Raw genomic sequence first — 25392 nt, 5'->3', positions numbered from 1 at the left:
AACTTAACTCACTTGCAAAATGGGAATTGGGCCACTAACTCATAGTTAAAAATTAATGGAGATAACGTATGTAAAAATCTTAGTGCAGGTCAGGTGTGGTTGCTCATGCCTATAATCCTGGCACTTTGGGAGGCCAAGGCAGGTTGATCCCTTGAGTTCAGGAGTTCAAGACAAGCCTGGGCAGCATGGCAAAACCCCATCTCTACAAAAAATACAAAAAAAAAAAGTAGCCAGGCATGGTGGCGCACACCTGTGGTCCCAGCTACTTGAAGGGCCGAGGTGGGAGGATTGCTTGAGCCCAGGACATGGAGGCTGCAGTGAGCTGAGATCATGCCACTGCACTCCAGCCTGTAGGACAGAACATGACTCTGTCTCAAGAAAAATAAAAAAAGAGAGAGAGAGAAGCAGTAAATGGAGGAAAAGCTTTTTCTCTACCCTCCGTTTTCTGCCTAACTCCAGAGTATAAATTTTGCTTCACTGGAGATAACTCTATACTCTTACTAGCCCAGTGACAGCACCAGAGGAATTTGCAAACAAACCTTACTCCTTTCCTGTTCTTGGAAACCTAAAATCACTTTCATTTGTCCTGTCATTTCTCTACAAATTTATTGTTCTTTGTTGAAGATGCTATATAAGTAGAGTTCTAAGCCACTATTTTGAGCTACTTTTTTTTTTTTTTTGAGACATAGTCTCGCTCTGTTACCCAGGCTGGAGTGCAGTGGCACAATCTTGGTTCACTGCAACCTCCACCTCCCAGGTTCAAGCAATACTTCTGCCTCAGCCTCCTGCGTTGGGATTACAGGTGTGCATCATCAAGCCCAGCTAATTTTTGTATTTTTAATAGAGATGAGGTTTCATAATGTTGGCCAGGCTGGTCTCAAACTCCTGGCCTCAAGTGATCTACCCAACTCAGCCTTCCAAAGTGCTGGGATTACAGGCATGAGCCACTGTGCCCAGCCCTTGAGTTACTTTTCATTGGGTTTCTTGTGTGGTGTACAGCACGCATTAATAAACTTGTTTGCTTTTCTCTTATAAATCTGTCTTTTGGTATGAGAGTCCATCTCAGCTAAGAACTAAGTTTGGAAGAGGTAAAGTTTAGTTTCCCTTACAGTATAATGGAGGCCAAAAGAAAAGACTGCTTCAATATCACACTACAGAGACTTTGAGGAGAAAGAAGCCTGAAAAAGCCATAAATTTTGATGGTTAGAAGTCATTGATGATCTCTGAGTAGCAGCCGAGGGATGTGGAAAGAAAGGAAACAGAGTTTTTTAGTATCAGACAAGATGAAAGACAATGTTCTTTCCTTGAGAAGCTTATCAAGAGACACAAAAAGTAAATACTTACAATTGAGGGTGACAGGGGCTATGATATAATTGAGGATGACAGGGGCTATGATATAACTGAGGGTGACAGGAGCCACAGAATGATATAAACATGCACAGAAGAGGTTTATGACAGACTAGGGTAGCCAAAAGACGTGGACTGGTTGACTCCTGAGTTGAGGAGTCTAAAAGAGAACAAAAGAACTGGTTGAAGGAACTGGGGAAAGCAGAATGGTGAGAAAGCATGACATACTGGGAAACTGCAAGTGTAGTGTGTCTAGTTGTACGAGTAGTATACATGAAGATTAGTAGTAAGAGACAGAAGTGGCCAGACACAGAAGAGAAAAAGTAGCCTGAAAGGGTTTTACGTATGAAGTAGATCACATTTTACTCAGGAAGCAATGGACAAATATTTTGAGCAATACAATATAGTAGCTAAAACACCAATTGTGGAGCCAGAGTGATCCAATTCTGGCTTCGACAATGACTAGCTGACTTCGAACAAATTATTCAACCTCTTTTGCCTCAGTTCAGTCAACTATATAACCTCAGAGGGTTTACTGTGATGATAAAAATGGGCTGTTAAATGCAAAGTGCTTAAAACAGTGCCTCACGCATAGCAAGTACTGTATACATTTTAGTCACTGAGCATAGCCATTACATGATTCAATCTATTTTCAGGGTGATTACTCTGGTAGCAGTGTATTTAGGAAGCTATTTCAGTAATCCAAATGAGAAATGATAAGGGCATGTTGTTTAAAAATGGAAGGACAGAAAATAGACTAAATAGACCCAAGAGATCCTTAGGATTTTGTGATTGATCAGATATAGAAATAACAGGAAAGCTAAGAAGTCTAAGAAATTTCAGGTTGCCGGCTGGGGTAAATAAGGAGATAATGGTGTTACTACCTAAGACACAGAAAAGAGGAAGGAGGAAAGAAAGCATTATCTGATTTAGACACACTAAATTTTAGACATCTATGTTTATCCAAGTAGAGGTAGGCAAAAGCACTATAGATGTGGTGATATGAAGGAAGACTAGAGTTAAAGGTATATATCTGGTTGACAGTTACGAGTGTTTATGTACTCACTGATGAGATGTCAGAGATTGCTAGTTGTCTCCCCAGTATCTGTTGTCCCATTAGTCTTTGTAAAAGAACCTGTCTTCCAAATTTTTGGATGAGCACATGACTTCCTAGAATAGACTTCTTTTCTAGAAATCCTTGCAGCTAGGTGTTATCATGTGACTAAATTCTTTTTCTTTTTTTTTGAGACAGGGTCTTGCTCTGTCACCTACACTGGAGTGCAGTAACTCAGTCACACCAAACTGCAGCCATGACCTCCTGGACTCAAGTGATCCTCCCACCCCAGCCTCCTGAGGAGCTGGGACTACAGATGCATGCCACCATGTTCAGCTTGTTTTTACTTTTTTTTTGTAGAGACAGAGTCTCACTATGTTGCCCAGGCTGGTCTTGAACTCCTGAGCTCAAGCAATCCTCCCACCTTGGCCTCCCAAAGTGCTGGGATTACAGGCATGAGTCACCATGCCCGGGCTAAATTTTAACCAGTGGGATGTGAGCAGAGTGATGTGTACAACTTCAGAATGGGTTCTCAAACAGAATAGGAATGCCTTCTCCTTTCTAATTAGCACTTTGGGAGGCCAAGGCGGGCAGATCACCTGAGGTCAGGAGTTCGACACCAGCCTGGCCAACATGGTGAAACCCTGTCTCTACTAACTACTCAAGAGGCTGAGGCAGGAGAATCGCTTGAACCCAGGAGGCAGAGGTTGCAGTGAGCTGAGGTCATGCTGCTGCACTCCAGTATTGGGCAACAGAGGGAGACTCCATCTCAAAAAAAAAAAAAAAAAAAAAAAAAAAGAATTACTATTCCTGCTGGCTGGAATATGAAACTGGTACGTATCGTTTTTTTTGAGATGGAGTCTTGCTCTGTCACCCAGGTTGGAGTGCGGTGGCGCAATCTCGGCTCACTGCAAGCTCTGCCTCCCAGGTTCATGCCATTCTCCTGCCTCAGCCTCCTGACTAGCTGGGACTACAGGTGTCTGCCACTACGCCCAGCTAATTTTTTTTATTTTTTAGTAGGGACGGGGTTTCACCATGTTAGCCAGGCTGGTCTCAATCTCCTGACCTCGTGATTTGCCCGCCTCAGCCTCCCAAAGTGCTGGGATTACAGGCATGAGCCACTGTACCCGGCAATATAAATCATCTTATACCATGTGGATGGAAGGCCACATCCTAGGAATGGCAGAGAAAACAAAAGAAAAAAAGCTGTCTGAGCAGAGCAGAGAAAAACCACACAAACTCAGATTTTTACATAAGAGAAAAATAATCTTTTATCTTGTTTAAGTCACTGTTCTTTTGAGATTTCTTATAAGCGCCAAATTTATATCACAACCAATACTAAATTCCAAATTTACAGGGGGAGATTATACATAATACTATGACATGTAGCAATGGCTTATCAGTAGAATGACGAAGAGGCTTAAAAGCTAGTTAATGACCCTCACAAATGCTGTGGCAAAACATTAGGTAAAATAGTATCTAGTGATATGCTAGAAAGCAGAGAGACATGCGTTAATAGAACCTTTAATTTTAGGGGAAACCGTTGGAAACGTTTAAGATTGCTGCTCCAACCTATAACCACAGCAAAGACTAATCCCATACCCAATGAAATCTCTCTATATTAATATTTTTAATATTATATATATAACATTTTCATGGTAAAGACATATTTGTCACATGATTAGATAACATGGCATGTCACATCATTATATTTTTTCAGGTAATAACTTTTCCAAATAAGTTTCTACCATTTCCAAATAAATTCTTTCTAAACAGTACATTATACATTCCCCATCTTAGTAAAAACTGTAATCAATGTAATTTAACCTTTTATTGAGCACTTTATCTCATCATTATAAATATCAATTATCATATTCTAAAAATGTCTTTCTAGTTTAAGTTTATTCTAATTAGTCCTTTATTTTTTTTTCAAGGAATCCCAAGTAGATTCAAAGTCCTTTATTATATACTGACACTTCTAGCTGAATCCTTCAGTGCCTCCTCTATACTGATGCCATGGCTATCTAATGAAACAGGAAGACATAAAGGTTGGTGCGATACCAGATAACCCTTTAATGTTATTTTGCCAAATCAATCGGCTCTGTAATTGAAATGCCTTCAAGCCTTTCCCTCATAATTAAATGTAAAACTTCTGATGACTATTTTCCTTGAAGCATATAGGAAATACTTTATTTCTAGGTTTGTTATTATTCTAATATTTTATATGGCAAAGCTTTCTGAAAGTTTAAGATATTCATGTATTTTATTATGTATTCCTATTTAGATTTTTAAATAAAGAAAAAAAATCCATGCCAGGTGCGGTGACTCATGCCTGTAATCCCAGCACTTTAGGAGGTCAAGGCGGGTGGATACTGAGGTCAGGAGTTTGAGACCAGCCTGACCAATATAATGAAACCCCGTCTCTACTAAAAATACAAAAATTAGCCGGGTGTGGTGCCCGTAATCCCAGCTACTCAGGAGGCTGAGGCAGGAGAATTGCTTGGAGCCGGGAGACGGAGGTTGCAGTGAGGTGAGATCACGCCATTGCACTCCAGCCTGGGCAACAGAACAAGAGCGAGACTCCGTCTCAAAAAAGAAAAAAAAAAATCCATAATCATGAATAGGGCTTAACTCAATATTCTGAACATATAGTTGGCACAGTATAAGTGCTTTTATCAATGACTCCGACTAAGGTATAAACGGAGCATTGTTCCCTACTCCAATGATAACTGGTTACAACAAGGAGCTAAAAATACGAGAGCAAGTACCCATGATTTAAGAATTTCTGAGCACTTAAATTTTGCTATCAAAAATTTTGTCAAAAATATATACTAAACACTAGAACCACATCTGGGAAGGAAGAGAAAAAAAAGCAGAAGAGGCACAGTAAAAGTAGTCAAATGGCAAATAATTCCTTCTAAATACTACCTATAAGCCATTTCTTGCAGAAATCGAAATAAAATTTTGGCTGGGGATGGGGGACAAGAAGAAACCCAAAAGCTATTTATTTATAATAAAGCATATAAATTCATTCCAAAAAGGAGTAGACATTTATTTTTAAGAATGGAAATTCTACTAAAACATGGCTTTAAAATATATAATTTTAATGTATTTTGAAAAAATAATAAATCATATATTTTCTAGATTTTTGAAACTTTTAATAATTCTCCAAAATCAAAAATATATTTTTTACTATTATGTGCTCTACTAGTTTTTACTACATTTACCAATAACATATTCCCAGGATCATTTCTTAAGGTTTTCCCCACTCTTTCCCGACTTCAACTTCCCAGTATTTTGAAAGAATTGCTAAGACGTGTTAATACCTGGATATACAGAAAGAAGAAACTATAACAAAGACAGACTAAGAAGCGAAGAACTTACAGCAAGAACAGGCTTGCAGTCAGGTTCCTAACATAAAAGCCCATCTCTGCTTCTCTATCTTCGTAACTCAGACAAATTAACTTACTTAAACCTCAATTTCTTTTTTATAAAATGGGCAATGGCACTCACTTCTTTAGGTCATTACAATAACTAAACCAGATAATATATGGAAAGTACTTAGTACAAGGCCCATGCTAACAACTTCAATGTTTTAAGCCAATATCAATAAGAAAGAAAACTTTGTTGAGGTGTATATGAATTCAGTTTTTGTTGCTGTTGTTTTCTTTTTTTAGCCAGCTATGAAAGACATCCAATAAATGTCATTTTTAACCTGCAGAAGCTGAAATTGAGCTTATGGCACTCAACTCAGAATAGGCCACTGGAGAATCCTTCATTACTCTCTGATAAAATATAATGCTTTCCACACAACTGTCATTAATTAAATACATCCGAGTTACTAACATACAATTCACCATGACTTGACAATTAATACAGCATATGTCTATTTCTACACTTGATTTGTTCTTATATTGTCAGCTGTGACCTTGAAAGTGTCAATTTTCAACACTGATTTATAATGTCTTTTTTCTTTTGACATGGAGTCTCACTCTGTTGCCCAGGCTGGAGTGCAGTAGCATGATCTCGGCTCACTGCAACCTCTGCCCCTGGGTTCAAGCAATTCTCCTGCCTCAGCCTCCCGAGTAGCTGGGATTACAGGCACGCACCACCATGCCCACGAATTTTATTTGTATATTTAATTGACATGGGGTTTCACCATGTTGGCCAGGCTGGTCTCCAATTCCTGACCTTAAATGAGCTGGTCGCCTCAGCCTCACAAAGTGCTGGGATTACAGGTGTAAGCCACTGCACCCAGCTATAAGGTCTTTTAAAACTTTAAATTTTTAAATCTAGTTCACCATTAAAATGGGAATGTCTCTTGAATTTATTTGATAGGTCTCTCCTCTTTCACCCCCTATTGTTTAACCTCACATTAAATAATAGAGTTAAACACTTTTTTTTTTTTGAGACACAGTCTCGCTCTGTCGCCCAGGCTGGAGTGGGGTGGAGTGATCTCAGCTCACTGCAACCTCCGCCTCCCAGGCTCAAGCAATTCTGCCTCAGCCTCCAGAGTAGCTGGAATTACAGCGTGCCACCACGCCCAGGTAATTTTTGTATTTTCAGTAGAGACAGGGTTTCAGCATGTTGGCTAAGCTGGTCTCGAACTCCTGACCTCAAGTGATCTGCCTGCCACGGCCGTGCCGGCCAAGTTAAACTTATATATACCTTTCTTAAAAAGCTTATTATGTAGGCTTAAAAGAACTGTACTCCTAAAATTATAAGCAAAATGCATACAAACATTTATTTTCTTCTTTAATGCCCACTGTTACATATATATAAACTGCTAACAGTTCCATGCTGCTTTCCAGGTGTTAAATTCTGTGTCTCTGTCTAAGAGAAAAAACAACACACAGCTACCGGTATCTTTCTATAATTAGACCTATCAATTCTATTTTGTTGTTCTTGCATCCTATACCTTACCTAATTAAACCAAATCAAATTATATGTATTGATGAATATCTGATAGAATTACTATTAATATTTTCTTTAAATTTCTTCTAAAAAGATTTATAATTGAACTCTGAGAAGATTCTCAAATGCAATTCTTCGATTCCTCCTTATCAAAAGTCCAAATAACATATAACAAGGCACATTTTCTTTATTCTAAAAAAAATTAAAATATAATCTTAAAAGGATTACTATGCTGACAAATAACAACAAAATCTTGGTTCCTAGTAATTATTAAATGACTTAAGTCAGGTTGAAAAATAAGAGTAATTTTTTTAAAATTATTTTTTTAATTTTTTTAAAATTATTTTTAAAATTAATTTTTTTAAAAAAATTAATGTTAGTATAAAAAGTCCCTTCTAAGATCAAGAAAAAGCCATGTGCACCTGCTCATACCATTTTTATTCACTATTATACTGGTCTTACTTCCCAGTACAGTGAGGTAAGAAAAACAAATAAAAGAAATACGAACAGGCAAGGGAAAAGTAAAACTATCTTAATTATCTGATGACATAAGCATTTGTAGAAAATCTTAAGTAATATACAAAAGACTACAGAATAGGCCAGGCACGGTGGCTCATGCCTATAATCCCAGCACTTTAGGAGGTCGAGGCAGGCAGATCACCTGAGGTCAGGAGTTCTAGACCAGCCTGGCCAACATGGCGAAACCCCGTCTCTACTAAAAATACAAAAACTAGCCGAGCGTGCTGGTGGGTACCTGTAATCTCAGCTACTCCGGAGGCTGAGGCGGGAGAATCGCTTGAACATGGCAGGCAGAGTTGCAGTGAGCTGAGATTGTGCCACTGCACTCCAGCCTGGGGGACAGAACAAGACTCTGTCTCCAAGAAAACAAAAAATAAAAATAAAATAAAGACTATAGAATATATAAATGCAGAAATATAAAAATTACATTTATTTCTATGTATAAAAACAAACTGGGAAATGAAATTTAAAGACAATCTTTTATGATAGCCTCAAAAATATTAAAAATTTACCAGATAAATTTAATAAAATATATGTAAGATTTATACACTGAACACTTCTGAGAGAAATTACAGAGAATCTAAATAAATGAAGAGATACACCATGTTCATCAAACAGAAGATTCAATATTGTTAAGATATCAAGTCTCCCCACATTGATCTATAGATTCAACACCATCCCTATACAAATCTCAGCAGACAATACAATGGAGGAGGAACAGACTTCTCAAAAAATGATGCTGGAGCAACTGGGCATCCAAGGCAAAAAAAATAAATAAACCTTTGACCTAAACCTCATACTTTCCACAAAATTAATTCAAAATGGTCATTTCCTTAAATGTAAAATATAAAGATATAAAACTTTTAGAAAAAAAACACAGGAGAAAATTCTAGGAACCTGGTGCTAGGCAAAAAGTTCTCAGATTTGGCATGTGACATAAGATAAAAAATGATATATTGGATGTCATCAAAATGATAAACTTTTTTTCAATGAAAGCCCACTTTGAGAAGATGAAAAGACAAGCTACGGAGTGAGAGGAAATATTTGCAAAACACCTATCTGATGAAGAATTAACATCTGGAAAATATAAAGAACTTTGGGCCAGGCATAATGGCTCATGCCTATAATCCCAGCACTTTGGGAAGCTGAGGTAGGAGGATCCCTTGAGCCCAGGAGTTTGAGACCAGTCTGGGCAACACGGTGAGACCTTGTCTCTACAAAAAAATAAAAAATAAAAATAAAAAGTTAACTGGGCTTGGTGATGCATGCATGTAATCTCAGCTACTTAGGAGACTGAGTGGGAGGATTATTTGAGTTGAGGCGGTCAAGGCTGCAGTGAACCAAGATCGTGCCACTGCACCCCCGGTCTGACCAAAACAGTGAGACCCTGTCTCGGAAACAACAACTTTGAAAACTCAACAGTAATGAAAAAAAGAAAATCCAATTAGGAAAAGAGCAAAAGGCATGAAGAGACATGCTACAGAAGAGGATATACAGATAGCAAATAAGCCATGAAGAGATGGCCATTCAATATCATTAGCCATTAGGAAAATGCAATTAAATCAAAATGGGATTGCATTGAACACTACAGAATGAGTAACATAGAAAATAATGACAATACCAAAAGCTGGCCAGGATGTAGAAAAACTGGATCATTCATACACTGCTGATAGGAATGTAAAATGAAAAACACTTTGGCAGTCTCTTACAAAACTAAACATTCAACTAACTACCACATGACATAGAAACAACACTCTTGGGCATTTATCCTAGAGAAATGAAGACTTATATTACATTCATACAAAAACCTATATGTGAATGTTTTTTGCAGCTTAATTCATTATGGCCCAAAACAACCCAGATGTTCTTCAACATGTGAATGGTTAAACAAACTGTGACTAATACCATGAAATACTACTCAACAAAAAAAAGAACAAACTATTGATACATACAACTTAGATAAATCACCAGGGAATTATGCTAAGTGAAAAAAAAAAGCCAATTTCAAAAGGCTAAGTACTATATGATTCCATTTATAGAACATCCTTGAAACAGCAACACTAAAGAAATGGAAGAACAGATTAGTGATTGCCAGGCATAAAGGACAGAGAGAGGCTAAGGGGCAGCAAATGTGCCTATAAAAGAGGAACATGAGGGACTGTATGGTGGCAGACATCTTCTGTGTCTTGAATACAAATGCCAATATCCTCGCCATGATACTGTTCTACACTTTGGTAAGACATTATCATTGGGGGAAACTGGGTGAGGCATACATGGAATCCCTGTATGATTTCATACAACTGTATGTGAATTTACAATATTTCAAAATAAAAAGCTTAATTTAAAAAAATTCAAACAGGCTTTTATGTTGAAATTGATTTATCTACAGATTCAACATTATCCCAATCAAAATCCCACCACGTTTTTTATCTTCTGTAGAAACTGACAAATTGAATTTAAATATTCATCAACTATAAAGTTCAAAATCCTATGGTTCATATGGGAAGTGTTTCCTTTAATTTCTGATTAGAAGTTGAAAGCTTAATTATTTAATTTAATATTAATTTGTTTCCATTATGTAGCTATCTGGCATTAAACTATGTTTTAATTTCAACTTCCAAAGTACAGCTGCTTAAAATGTTACTTAAAGACCTCTTTAACTATCCAAATACATCCGGTTACAACCTCTGCCCTTAAGAAAATCAAGTTGTCTATCGTAAGTTTAAATGTACATAAATCAGACCAGAAGAGGCAACTGGCAAACAGTCCATGAAACAGCATTCTATAAAGTCTTATTTCCATATCTTATCCCAGATTAGTTTGTTGCCCAAATTATTATTATTATTTTTTTGAGACAGTCTTACTCTGTCACCCAGGCTGGAGTGCAGTGGCACGATCTCGGCTCACTGCAAGCTCTGCCTCCCGGGGGTTCATGCCATTCTTCTGCCTCAGCCTCCTGAGTAGCTGGGACTACAGGCGCCCGCCACCACGCCCAGCTTTTTTTTTTTTTGTATTTTTAGTAGAGATGGGGTTTCACCATGTTAGCCAGGATGGTCTCGATCTCCTGACCTCATGATCCACCCACCTCAGCTTCCCAAAGTGCTGGGATTATAGGCCTGAGCCACCTCGCCCAGCCTGTGTTGCCCAAATTTTTAAAAAAGTAGCAATAACCACCAACACAACAAAATCACTTTTTTCAAAAGAACTTTAATAAAATTTAAATCACAATATAAGTCCAAAGAGATGGGCTTTTGTCTGGTCAACAATGGGAGAAGATAGCAGCCCTGTCAAAGACTGAGCTCAGCATTCCCGCTATTAATTCATCTCCACTTCTATTTCCCGACTGCATTTTATCCAGTATTTCCTACTGACCAAGAGATCAGTAAATACTAGCAGGTCCTGGAAAAATGAAGTCTGGTGAAGCTTTATCCCAAAGTCAGAAGAAAAATGAGGAGCACAAATGAGATGTGGCAGGAAGGGGATAAGATCACACTAAAGTGGCATGATCACAATTTTAAACATTTTACATAATGTACTCAACTAAACTATGGCTGATTCACTCAATATATGATCTTTCTAAATATTAAAATGTTTTACTGACAAACATAGTATTACCATGAATTAGTTGAAATCTGCCATACTATTCTGGAAACTCTGATCACCACTAAAACATAGAATCCAGGACAATACTATAGGGAAAGGACTAAACATTCCAGCAACTCAAGCCTCTTTGTAGTATGTAGTAGCCTTTTAACCTTTTTATAACTGTGACTCACAATTTATATTACAATCCGGCACTCACACATGTGCATGTTTATACAACACACACACTCTTGAAACTATTGTTTCATGAAGTAGTAATGACTCTCATTATGTGTAATGTGCTCTGATTTTTCTTTCTTTTTTTTTTTTTTTGTGACAGGATCTCACTGTGTCATCCAAGCTGGAATGCAGTGGCAGTGGCATGATTATAGCTCATTGTAGCCTCAGTCTTCTGGGCTCAAGTGATCGTCCTGCCTCAGCCTCCCAAGTAGTTGGAACTACAGACTCATGCCACTGTGCACAGCTGATTTTTAATTTTTTTAATTTTTATTTTTTTGGTAGAGGCAGGGTCTTGCTCTGTTGCCCAGGCTGGTTTCCACCTCCTGGACTCAAGCAATCCTCCCACTTTGGCCTCCCAAAGTGCTGGGATTCCAGGTGTGAGCCACTGTGCCTGGCCTACCATTTTTATTTAGATACTAATTTTTTTAAGTATTGCCAACAACTGAGGGGAGAAAAGGAAAAAAAAGTAGTCATGGACCACTAAATTAATTTCTTATAACCTACTAAAGGATCCCTATATTGCAGTTTGAAAAACAGTGCTATACAAATGGCAGTAAAATGTTAACATCTGGGAAATTTTTTCTTTTTTTTGAGATGGAGTTTCGCTCTTGTTGCCCAGGATGGAGCGCAATGGCGCAATCTCGGCTCCACAACCTCCACCTCCCAGTTTCAAGTGATTCTCCTGCCTCAGCCTCCTGAGTAGCTGGGATTACAAGCATGTGTCACCATGCCTAGCTAATTTTGTAGAGGCGGGATTTCACCATGTTGGCCAAGCTGGTCTTGAACTCCTGACCTCAGGTGATCTGCCCACCTTGGCCTCCCAAAGTGCTGGGATTACAGGTGTGAGCCACCGCACCCAGGCCCATCTGGGAAATCTTGATGAAGGTGTCCAAGAATTCTTTGTATGACTCTAGTATTTTTTTGGAATTATAAAATTATACAAATAAAAAATAAATTTAAGAATGCATCTAATTCACTTCACAGAGGAATAAGATTTAAGAAGCAATTACCATGTCTCATACATCTTTTATTTCCTAATTTCTCCTCCCCTTTCCTTACTGTCACACAATTCTTTGCATATAGCATGCTTTCAGTAAACATATGCTAAACAACAAATATATGGGAAGGTATAAGTCAGAGATGACACCATGAAGTAGGTGGATCTTTAGCTGGGCCTTCAAAGCAGCGGATTTTGATTAGCAAAGCAGAAAGAATTAAGCACCTGTAATCCCAGCTACTTGCGAGTCTGAGGCAGGAGAATCGCTTGAACCCAGGAGGCGGAAGTTGCAGTGAGCCAAGATCTTGCCACTGCACTCCAGCCAGGGCGACAGAGGGAGACTCCGTCTCTAAATAAATAAATAAATAAATAACACTAGGGGCCAGGCACAGTGGCTCACATCTGTAATCCTAGCACTTTGGGAGGCTGAGGCAGGAAGATCACTTGAGGTCAGGAGTTTGAGACCAGCCTGGCCAACATGGTAAAACCCTGTCTCTACCAAAAATACAAAAATTAGCCAGGCCTGGTGGCAGCGCCTGTAATCCCAGCTACCTGGGGGGGATGAGGCAGGAGAATCACTTGAACCCAGGAGGCAGAGGTTGCAGTGAGCCGAGATCGAGCCACTGCACTCCAGCCTGGGCAACACAGCAAGAATCTGTCTCAAAACAATAATAATAACATTAGGTTTCACGCTTTTAATCTATTTATTAATGAAGACTCAAAGATAAAGTACAGATTCACAAAAAAATCCCAAAAGACATTTTTTTCTTTTTCGTCGTCTTCATAATAATGACATCAACGAAATGAAGATTCACAGAAAAAGGAAACACATAGTAAATAAAAGCTGTGAGTATATTTATATACTCACCAAGAGTGAATGCCACCAAGAATGAAATCTATCCCCTCTCTTCTTAGAAAAACTACAAATTAGGAGAATTAAAAATTATACCTCAAAATTCTGTTCCATTATGTTTCCACCTTTACTCAAACTCTCCATGATGGCCTTATTTCGAAGAATATCCTCTTCACTGAGATGTTCTCTTCTTTTCCTTGATTCTAAAACAAGTCCATTCACCAGATAAAAGTCTGCCAAAAAGTTTCCTACTCTTTCCTAAAACAAAAGCAAATATTTAAAAGTAAAATTTTTAGGTTAAAAAAAGTGTCAAGGTAATATATTTTCCATAAATATGTAACATGTAGGTGAAAATCAATATTCCTTTGGTACTTGAAATTATCAAATTATTTTACATTTTCTAGGTTTATACAATATATACATCTAAGTTATTCAATAAGTTAAAAAATACACAAAAGCATACACTTCAAATCAGTAAAGAGAAATTTAAAATACACAAAAATGTATGGTAGTTAATTTGCAAATGATTTTAAATAAAATTGCCATATAGCATTTCTTTAGATCCTACTCCCAAGTAGCACAAAGCTATCTCAAAACTATTGAGCTGGCAGTCAAATATCACGAGTAACAAGGAGGGGTCAGGGATAACACTGTTCCCATTTTATAGATAGAAAAAAAGTGGAATAAAAAGAAATAAATAGTCCACGTCACATAAGAATCTCTAGTACAACCAGAATTAATGACCTATTCAAATTCTCTATTCTCTAACAGGCACCAAACTTCAAGTTACAGCTGCTTGTTTTCAACAAAGAAAAGAGTACCCTTGCTCACCAATACAATTAAAGTGTTTTAGGGAAACTCAAGTGGTATAAAGGACATCAAGAAAAGTCATTACTTTCTTTCAATAAAGTCCTCTTAAACCTTCAACATTAACTTTTACCTTTTTCAGACCCACAGGTATTCAGAGTTTGACATACCTTCCTTAAAAAAAACAAAAAAAAGATAAATAACTTACTGAAAACAAGCTTCCCATTTCTATCTGCATGTAAATCACATGTCTCCACCCTGCTGCTGTTTACTGACATTCCAAAACTACATGTTCAGAGTTGTGTTCCAGTCCACCTTGCAAAAAAAGCAAAGCATTCTGCACCTGTTTCTACCTACAAAATGGGAACCATAAGTATTAACTGACTCCCTCCTTACCTGTCAAAGATTTAAGAAGATCACCTAGATGCTTCAAGAGCTTTGAGCTGCTTAGCAGTAGTACTAGATGATTAGCAGTTTCAATTTTTATCTTCTCTTGAAGTGATCCATCTAATGCTGCCCAGAAGAACAAAGTACAAACAAATAAGACTTTAAAGCCAACAAATGGACTGCAATGTAGGACCTCACAACTGAGAATGCTATAATGCCATTAGGCTTAGAGAGGAAAATCAGTGAGCTTAGATTTCCTAACAGATTTCTGTGGCTGGGAAATAACCAGGTGGTAATTATCAGTTTTTGAAACCTTATAATGAAAAACCACTTAGTAAATGTAAATTATCATATCAACAAAATGTTAAGTGTGTATTCCCCATTATCCAGCCACTTAATTTCTTGCTACTTATAATAGGCAAAGGCATGTAAAAGGATGATAAACACGTCATTTATAATAGCAGAAAACTGGACACAAATATGTGTCTATTCATTTAAATGTCCAAAAACAAGACTGAATAAGTTACAGTATATCCATCATATAGAATACTATGCAATTGCTAAAAAGAGTGAACTAGCACTACATGTACTGATAAGAGAAGACTTCTACAACATACTAAAGAATGAGGAAAAAAAGCTAGCTGCAAAACAGTAGATGCGATATGACATGACACTTTATGAACAAGTAAGCATCAACAACAAAAGACTATTATTATGAGCTCATATTTATGTATGGAGACCATAAAAAAGGTCTGGAGGATATAATAACTGGTGACATTCTGCAAGGGGATGTGGGATGTGGGCAGTGGTCAAGGAGGGCTTTTTAGCTTTATGTATAAAGTTACATGATAATTTTACGTGTCAGCGTGGCTATGCTATGATGCCAGGTGTTTGGTCAAACACCAGTCTAGATGTTGCTGTGAAGGTATGTTTTAGATGTGATTAACAATCAATGGACTTTAAGTAGAGCTAATTACTCTGCATAATGTGGGTGGGCCTAATCTAATCAGTTTGAAGGCCTTAAGAACAAAAACTGAGGTTTCCAGGAAAAAAAAAGCAATTCTCCCTCAAAACTGCAACACAGAAACCCTGCTTGAGTTTCCAGCCTGCAGATTTCTTTTTCTCTCTTTTTTTTTTTTTTGGACAGAGGTTCACTCTGTCACCCGGGCTAGAGTGCAGTAGTGTGATCACTCACTGTGGCCTCAACCTTCTGGGCTCAAGTAATCGTCTCACCTCATCCTTCCAAGTACCTGCGACTATAGCCTTGTGCCACCTCAGCCATCTACTTTTTAAATTTTTTGTAGAGTCAGGGTCTTGCTATGTTGCCCAGGAGGCCAAGCCTGAACATTTCTAACTCAAGAGCACAATATCCACTCTTCACTAAATTTCCAGCCTGCTAGATTGCTCTACATTTCAGATTTGCCAACTCCTACAATTTCATGAACCACTCCTCAAAATAAATCAATTTCTCCCTCCTTCTCCTCTCCCCCTTACTCTTTTTTTCTTCCTCTCTCCACTCCCCTTCTCTCTATCTATTGGTTTTGTTTCTCAGAGAACCCTAATAATGCTATTTTTCTTATTTCTCCAGCGAGAATATATTCATTTCACTGTGTATAATAAAAATAAATATAATTTTTAACAGAAGTCAATCTTGAACCTGACTTGATGTGGTCACTTACTGCTAAATTTAAAATTTTATGAACATGCTTCTTCATACAGCTCATTCAATTTTTTTTAATTTTTTCATTTTTTTTTTTGAGACGGAGTCTCACTCTGTCTCAGGCTGGAGAGCAGTGGTGCCATCTCAGCTCACTGCAACCTCCATCTCCTGGGTTCAAGCGATTCTCCTGCCTCAGCCTTCCGAGTAGCTGGGATTACAGGTATGCACCACCACGCCCGGGTAATTTTTGTATTTTTAGTAGAGACAGGTTTTCACCGTGTTGGCCAGGCTGGTCTCGAACTCCTGACCTCGTGATCTGCCGGCCTTGGCCTCCCAAAGTGCCGGGATTACATGCATGAGCCACCACGCCTAGCCTCAAAATTTTTCGAATATATATTTGAATAGTCTTATATAACCTCTTGCTGACAGATACAATGGGAATTATGGAAATAATTTACACTAATGGGGGAACTTCCACTGAGATTTGATTTAACATTTCTACAGTGTTGCAGAAATGTAAGGTTATTTAATCTTAGTCATATGTATAGAATACAAGAAACAAATATTAAGTCAATGAGAAGTCTAAAGTAGGGAGAAAAACAGGTTCAGGGAAATAGAGTCAAGTTTATCCCTTTTTGTAGTCTTCTTATCGAATAAAGCACTAGAAATAGAATGGAATCATGTGAAAACATTGTTCCCTGTATAGTAACAAGACAGCTAGCAATAAGAGTCCTTCCTGACACAGAATTCAAATGAGCTCAGCTTTCTTTCCTGAATTCTCCAAGGACACATTCTGACTCTAACCATCCATTATAATTCCTTATCGGGATTCAAGGAAGGGAGAAAAAAACTACTTGGAGACAATTCTGTTAAGCTACTTCTTGCATTTCCATCACATTATTTTGGAAATATTAAATACCGAACAATGCTTAAAGTTTAAAAATCTAGATTTACACATACTGTTTTATCTTCCCGAAAAAGCCATCCTGTCTGGGCACGCGTGAAAGAAATTGATTTTGTTGATAAAGTTGCAGAGTAAATATCACTGCTCATTAAAATATCCACCTCTTCTTCTGTTTCCATCTCTGATTCCTGGGATGGGAGCAAAAGTTAAATATAAAAATCTAGGTTTTTCAAAAGTTCGTAGTGCTACATATTAAAATATCAACAATTATAATGTTACCAATTTTTAAAGACAAAAAGGATAGTTTCTAAATAATGTGAAGTGTTACTTACTCTAAAAAGAATTAATGTTTAAATTGTACATATTAATATCTTCTCTAAGTATTATGACTAATTATGAATCTATAAAAGCAGGACACATGAAATACAGTACTATTACCCTGTTACAGATATGTAACGGAAGCAGTACTAGATCACCCATTATAAAACTGTATAGTCCATAGAGCAATTTTTAAAAACAACTTTAAGAATTAAGTTGACAGATCTGAGAAAAAAGCCCAGATAAAGGATATTTTTCTTTCAACATAGATTAATCTTACTTTAGTTCTTTTTAATGCAAAGATCCATCACTGTCATTTGAGCCTTTCTTTCCCAATAAATTGTAAGTGGAAGAAGGGAAGGAGAGAACAGAAGGGAGGGATAGAAGAAGGGAAGCAGCAGAGAGAGAAGGAAGGAAAAGAAGTAAGAAGGGATCTTTTCTGTATTCCTTATAAAATGGAAAGGAATCCATAAATATCAACCGTGATTTCTAAACTTAATGAGTAGTCATGCTTCAGGTTTTATCCTGTACACATTCCCTAGTGCTGGTATATAATAATTGAGCAATAATTATTTTTTATATGAGAAAAAAGGAAAGTTTTGTGCTTGCTTCAGGGACAGAAGACTAAACGATCAAGTATAGAAGAGTAAGTGAGCAGGTATAAGATGAGATTCTATTCCATAATACTCCAAGAGAGATACCCTAACTAATATTTAAGACGTTATAAGGAAGAAAAAAGGCAAAACCTAGGGAGTTGTCTGGAGAATAATAACTGTCCCTAGGGTTTACAATAGTTAGAGGCTCCATTCTCCAAACCTCCTTATTTCTAGGTTCCCAAGAGGCCCATTTTCTATTCTTCACCATCTAACTTTAACCTACATAGAGTCCCTTTCTGTTTTTTTGTTGTGGTTGTTGTTTTTTGAGACGGAGTCCTGCTTTGTCGCCCAGGCTGGAGTGCAGTGGCACAATCTCGGCTCACTGCAAGCTCCTCCTTCCGGGTTCACACCATTCTCCTGCCTCAGCCTCCCGAGTAGCTGGGACTACAGGTGCCCACCACCATGCCCGGCTAATTTTTTTATTTTTAGCAGAGACGGGGTTTCACCGTGTTAGCCAGGATGGTCTCAATCTCCTGACCTCATGATCCACCCACCTCGGCCTTCCAAAGTGCTGGGATTACAGGCATGAGCCACCGCGCCCGGCCCTTTCTGAATTTCCAAAAACAATACCATTGGCGACCGGGCTAAGTGGCTCATGCCTGTAATCCCAGCACTTTGGGAGGCAGAGGCAGGCAGATCATGAGGTCAGAAGATAGAAACCATTCTGGCTAACATGGTGAAACCCTGTCTCTGCTAAAAATACAAAAAAATAGCCGGGCATGGTGGCACACGCCTGTAGTCCCAGCTACTCGGGAGGCTGAGGCAGGAGAATCACTTGAACCCGGGAGGTGGAGGTTGCAGTGAGCCGAGATCAATCACGCCACTGCACTCTAGCCTGGAGACAGAGAGAGACTCCGTCTCAAAAAAACAAAAAACAAACAAACAAAAAAATAGCAATGGCTTGGGCCTGGGACAGTACCATTTCCTCTACCCCTACAAGTAAAGAATGCAAAATCTTGGTGTTACTGCTAAAGCCGTAATAGGTGAAAATGTATTCCTGGTAACCCAAATTAATTCTGAACACAATTTTCTTTAAAAAAAAGTTAGGTTGCAGTAGTTAAACAGAACTGTTAAACACTATACTTCAAATATATTATGAATCAACTAGAATTTTATATATTAGCTTGGAAACTGAACACTGTATAACCCATTGTCTATGAGCAAATTTGCCTTACATTTCAAACATCCTATTTTCAATAAACTTTTGGAACAGAATTCTTATATAAATCATAGACTATCTCTTAACCACATCACTGAAAAAGATCTGCTGTTTTAATTAATTACATTGCTTCAACATTTAATGAAGTTATTACTTATACATACATACATATTAGGATAAACAACAAGTATTCTCTGCCCTAAGGAATACTGCTCAAAATCTATCTTTCCTGTATTGTAGGCATTATAAAATACATAATACATATATGTATGTATACATACATACCTTAATACCAGTACATACATACCTTAATACCTTAAAACTGGTACCCTTAATACCAGTTCTTTGGTAATACTATGACATTCACAAATACTTATGGACTACTAGCCTTAACTTCTAGCTTCTCTTTCAAGACCCTATTTCCAATTCACTTATTGCCTAGTTGGCTAACCTGTTGTCATTTCATAAGTAAGAGGTCAAATTATTTAATAAATATTTGAGAGTCTCACATATGAGTAAGCAAACTATAATCAGCTGCCTATTTTTATGAATAAAATCATAATGGAATATACTCATTTATTTACATATTGTCTGTGGCTGCTTTTAACAACAGCAGAGTTGAGTAGTTGTGACAGAGGCCATATGGCCCACAAATATATTTTAATATCTAAAAATATTTATTATCTCTTCCTTCACAGAAAGAGTTTAGCAACCTATAGCGTAGAATGTACTGATGCTGTATTAGATACCAGGGAATACAACAAAAAGAACCCCATGCCCTTGAGGAGCTTAGACCAATAGAAGGGAAAAAAGCCATGTCAGTAAATGTAACATTAGAAGCTTTACGGTTCCAGATTTAATAGGAGCATAAGGACAACAAAAGTCATTTGGTGGGAGAGAAAGTAACACCAAGTGCATGCCCTACAGGTGTGAGGGTGCAAAAAGAAAAGCATTCCAGGAAGTGGAAAGAACATGAACAAAGGAATAAAGCCCCAAATAGCCTGGCACATCTGACAAACTGCCAAGAGTGCAGTATGAGGGTATCTAAAATAGCAAGGTAAGAAAAAGGCTAGAAAGGTGAGCAAAACTCAGGTGACAAAAGGAACCATGCCATGCTAAGGAGATTAGATTTCACTCTTTAGGTAATGGGGAACTTTTTAAGTATCTCTAAGTAAGTAAGGTTTCATAAATGTGTTTCTAAAGTTTAATGTATCTCCAACATGTAGGATAATTTAGAAGCAGATGAGAAGGGAGCCAGGAAGATCATTTATAAGACTTTCCAATGGTCCAGTTGAGAAATAATGAATATTTAAATTACAGTAGTGACAGTGTGAATAAAAGAGGAATAATAATGAGACATTAAGGAGAAAAAAATGACCAGATATGTGCTCTGATGAGAAAACATAGAGTACAAGAAAAGATATCAAAAATAACTCCTAGGTTTCTGACTGAATAGAGAATGACATCATTCTTCAAAAGAGGAAAAACAGGAAAAAGAGCAGGTTTGGAGGAAAAGTAGTAAGGTTAGTTTTAAATAAGGTGAATTTTGAGGTACCTGGGAGACACACATGATATCCATTAGGCATTTAAACAGATAAGCCTCTACTCAGAACTGTACGGACACAAACATGTATTTGTAAATCATCAACCTATAGGACTGTGGGAATGGAAGGGATTATTCTGGCAGTTTGTAAAAATGAGAACCACATCAAGGGCATATCAATGGTTTTTTTAACACAAAGATATGGCATGAGAGAAGGAAAATCATGTCATACTCGAAGAGGGAAAGGACAGAGAAAGGAAAGGCAGCCAAAGAGTTAGGAAAAGTAAGACTGCAGACAGAGCCAAAAGAAGTATTCATATTAAGGAGATAAAATGAAGATGGTCAACAACATTAAAAGAAGGTAAGATAAAAAGATAATACATGGTAAAGGTCCAGCACAGGTTCAACAAATGAAAAGAAGCTGGAGTTCATTGATCTAGGAGATAATCAGTTGAATTCTCAGCAGCCTCAATGGACTGGTCAAGATGGAGACCAGAGGATAGAAATATAAAAAATGAAAACAGGCCAGGCACAGTGGCTCACGCCTGTAATCCCAGCTCTTTGGGAGACCGAGGTGGGTGGATCGTTTGAGGTCAGGAGTTTGAGACCAACCTAGCCAACATGGTGAAACCAAGCCTCTACTAAAAATACAAATACAAAAATTAGCCGGGCTTGGTGGCGGGCGCTGGTAGTCTCAGCTATCCTGGAGGCTGAGGCTGAAGAATTGCTTGAACCTGGGAGGCAGAGGTTGCAGTGAGCCTAGATCACGCCACTGCATTTCAGCCTGGGTGACAGAGCAAGACTCCAGTCTCAAAAAAAAAAAAAAAAAAAGAAAGAAAGAAAAAGAAGAAAGAAAAGAAAGCTAGTGGTCAGGAAACTATAGCTTTAGGAACAAACCATCTCAATTACACCTTAAGCTTTTAAGCAAATTATACTGAGGTTTGGCTAAAAACCTATACTTTTTTTTTAACGATTTAAAGGAATATTGATAAGACAACATGCTCACCTCATGATGTATTCGCTGATAAACTTTTTGTTCATTGTCTAATACTACAAAAGACTCAGAGGGCGCCGCATCCCCATTGAAAATGAAGCTTAGATCCCCTCGTTGGCACTTCATGTCAGTAAAGTCTATGAGAGTTGTGTCAAGCCTGTGAAACGTGGGTAGATGAGAAACTCTGACAAATATAATTTTGATAAAACTTCACTAATAATTAAATAAGCTGTTCCTTTTAAACTCAAACCAAGATGCTAATACCATATTGCAAAGTCAAATTTATAGATAAAAACAAATTTATAGATAAAAACTAAACAAAATATTCTATTAAAAAACAAAACTACTTAAAGATATAATCCATTTTAGCTATATTTCACTTTTCTGAATATATATATTTTCTGAACATATATATATACACACATATATCTATATATCTATATATATATACACACATATATCTATCTATCTATATATATATATATACACACACACATACACACACATATTTCACTGACCCAGAAAAAAAGATGTTTCCCCATATTTGGGGTATTTCCCTTTCTGCTCCCTTGTTTCCTACCATTTCCCTTACTGTAGCTACTCAATAAAAGTGAACAGGGAAGGAAGAAAAGGAATGCAGACCTGTCTGACACTATTCGATCCCTTTAAGACCAGGTTGCTAGCTCAGCAGAGTATTTAAGACCAGACAGCAATGGATGGACCACATTCTTGGAATTGAGAACTCCTCTTTTGATATACACCCATACGTTATGCCTAACCATCTGATACCAAACCTTGCTTTATCCTTCAACTTGATAAACCATTTAAATTCTTGGCCTCTGTATTTGACTTCTCAGATTTGGACTAATACTCTCTTTCCCAGCCAATATCTCCACACCCTGGAAACCTTACAGATCATTCTGTATCTAATACTCATGGATTCACACATTTGTGTGTTTACTGTGCTCTTTAGTAACCTGGACCTGTCATGGTCTAGCCTAATGCGCTGGTCTCAAACAGTATTCCACAAAGCACTACTTGCCGAAATTAGGAAAAATACTGAAAATAAAAAGTTTACAATACACTGACGTGCTTCAATCTTGCACATGGCTTTATAAATCACCAGATCAGGATCACCCCAGCTAATGGCTGCTCAAAACACACAGTCCTAAAGCCAAGAAACTGGTTGGCCCTGCAGTCAAGAGATGCTGATCACATCCCCAGGAAGATCCTTTAAGGCTCCGTGAAAAATCCACCCTGGCTACTGAATTTCTAATGCAACTGTAAGAATTCATTACTCTGTAGGTTTTTCAGTTCTCATCACAGACAAGGCAAAGTGAGTTGGTACTCTTGGTTTCCCTAGACAGGAAAAACAGAAATAAAACATGCCTCACATGCTGCATGAAAATAACTAGGGTTACATAGAATTTATCATCAAAATAAATAAATCTAAGAATGAAAGTGACTCTATTGATAATTCTGCCAGGAAAACAGGGGTGAGCCAGAGCAAAGAGGGAAGTATGGTTGCCTTATGTATCAAGAAGCCCTAAAAAAGTAACTCATCAACTCACATGGGGGTGGCACGGGGGGGGGCCTGCCTGTTGCTTTATAGCTGAATTTTAGATTTTAGTCCACTCCCAGAAGCTAGAATTCAGCTTTACTATTAAATAACACCTATCATTGCTTGAGCATGTGTCCTAAAAGAAAACAGTATTAAAAGGGACTCTTCCCCTATCTCTATAAGATGTGGGCTCCTGATAATACCAAAAAGGAACAGATCATTTTATATGTAAGTGCACTATTTTGGCTCCAAGCTTCAGCTATCAGGGAATGTTATGCTCTACATAAAAGAAGAAATGGGCTAAAATAGTCTTCTGCCTCCATTCCCTGCTTGCCCATCGTAGGTGAAAGTGGTAGTGGGTTGCCAAGAGTGGGGATGAAAAGGTGAGTAAAGAGATGCACAGAAAGACAGACAAAGAAAGACAAAGACAGACTGACATGGTGACCTTTGAGATTTTAGGTCTAGCGATATGTAAAATTAGTTATAGAAACTTCCCAGTTATATAAATTGATACAGCCTATTTTTATTTCATCTGTGTTTCTACAATTTTGCAATAAAAACGGTAATACATTTTCTGTATATCCCTGATATATTAGATGACCTGGTAAGCTGCATCACATATGCCTCAATAAATAATGTTAATTATCACAATGACATTTTAAAGTCCTCACTAGTCCTTGGCTTTAAGCCTATGAACCTAAATATTTTTAATTTTTCCCATGTAATTAGCCATGAAGAACAATAAGTTCTTCATACAAATGCAAAGATTTGAATAGAAAGTATTATTTTTAAGAAGAAAGCCTGAAAAAATGCCAAATAACACTGAAAAAAGGAACTAAAGGCTTCACTTCAAACAAGAAAATCCTGAAGTAAGACAAAGTGTGCAAATATACTTTCAATCGGTGATTACAGATTACCTCTTAATTATTTGTATTTATGGTCAAAATCTTTGTTAGTACTCTCAAGAATAATGTTGCTCACACTTTCCTATTTCTACTAAAGTATTAGTTTCTCTTTGATACCAGAGAAGACATTTCAAATGATTACATGGCTGCCATGAAATAAAAGTCAACTTAAAGATTTCTCTTTGAATATATTTTAAAATTTAGCTTTATTAAAATGGTGTTAAAAAATTGTCTTATGACATTTAAAATAGCAAGTTTTTATTTAATGTTAACAGATTTTTTCCTTTAGATTTTTATCACCTAGGCAAAAAACCTTTTGTCATACATCCTAAAAGCTATCCTCTCCATTAATCTGGTAAGCCTTGTTTGACGAGAGCTTTAGAACCTATCACATTTGTCCTTCATCCTTAGTTACTAGTAAGCCCCATGTCTAGTATCTTGCTAAGTTACTAACTTCTCCTTAACCTACAATCTTTCTCACAATTTTTCTCAACCAGGCTTTTCCCTCATGTTCCTGTTTTAACTTTTGTGTGTGTGTGACAGGGACTCACTCTGTCACCCAGGTTGGAATACAGTGGCACAATCTCGGCTCACTGTAGCCTCAACCTGCCGGGCTCAGGTGATCCTCCCACCTCAGCCTCCTGAGGAGCAGGGACTACAAGTGCGTGCCACCATGCCCAGCTAATATTTTGTATTTTTTGTATCGACAAGATTTCATCATATTGCCCAGGTTGTGTTTTAACCTTTTTGGTTTTATTACCTATAGTTATTATATAATGTGTACTAAAACATTTACTTTAAAAAGTCATATATAAATGTGAAACAATTTTTTTCAAAGAGATTCCTTCTTGCCTTAACCTAGGACTCAAACAGAATAAAAACTTTATTTTTTCTGAGACAAGATCTTACTCTGTTGCCCAGGCTAAAGTGCAGTGTCGTGATTACGGCTCACTGCAGCCTCAACTTCCTGGGGTCAGGTGATTCTCCCACCT

At 37.5% G+C, this 25392-nt stretch overlaps 1 protein-coding gene across 2 annotated transcripts in view; it reads right to left on the bottom strand.

Moving 5' to 3' along the window:
* The window catches only part of ANKRD13C (ankyrin repeat domain 13C), a 94058-nt gene that overhangs the window by 17979 nt on the left and 50687 nt on the right, over positions 1–25392 (bottom strand). For both annotated transcript variants that reach the window (XM_054482936.2, XM_054482928.2), the window contains exons 7-9: positions 21947–22091; positions 17321–17452; positions 13603–13764 (exon numbers count right to left, since the gene is read on the bottom strand). In XM_054482936.2, coding sequence (XP_054338911.1) covers positions 13603–13764; positions 17321–17452; positions 21947–22091 — 439 coding nt within the window. The remainder of the gene's footprint in view (positions 1–13602; positions 13765–17320; positions 17453–21946; positions 22092–25392) is intronic.

The sequence above is a fragment of the Pongo pygmaeus genome, chromosome 1 (genome assembly GCF_028885625.2).
Source record: "Pongo pygmaeus isolate AG05252 chromosome 1, NHGRI_mPonPyg2-v2.0_pri, whole genome shotgun sequence".
Classification (NCBI taxonomy): domain Eukaryota; kingdom Metazoa; phylum Chordata; class Mammalia; order Primates; family Hominidae; genus Pongo; species Pongo pygmaeus.
Note: the sequence above shows the minus strand (reverse complement) of the source record. Positions and strands in the feature narration are given on the sequence as shown.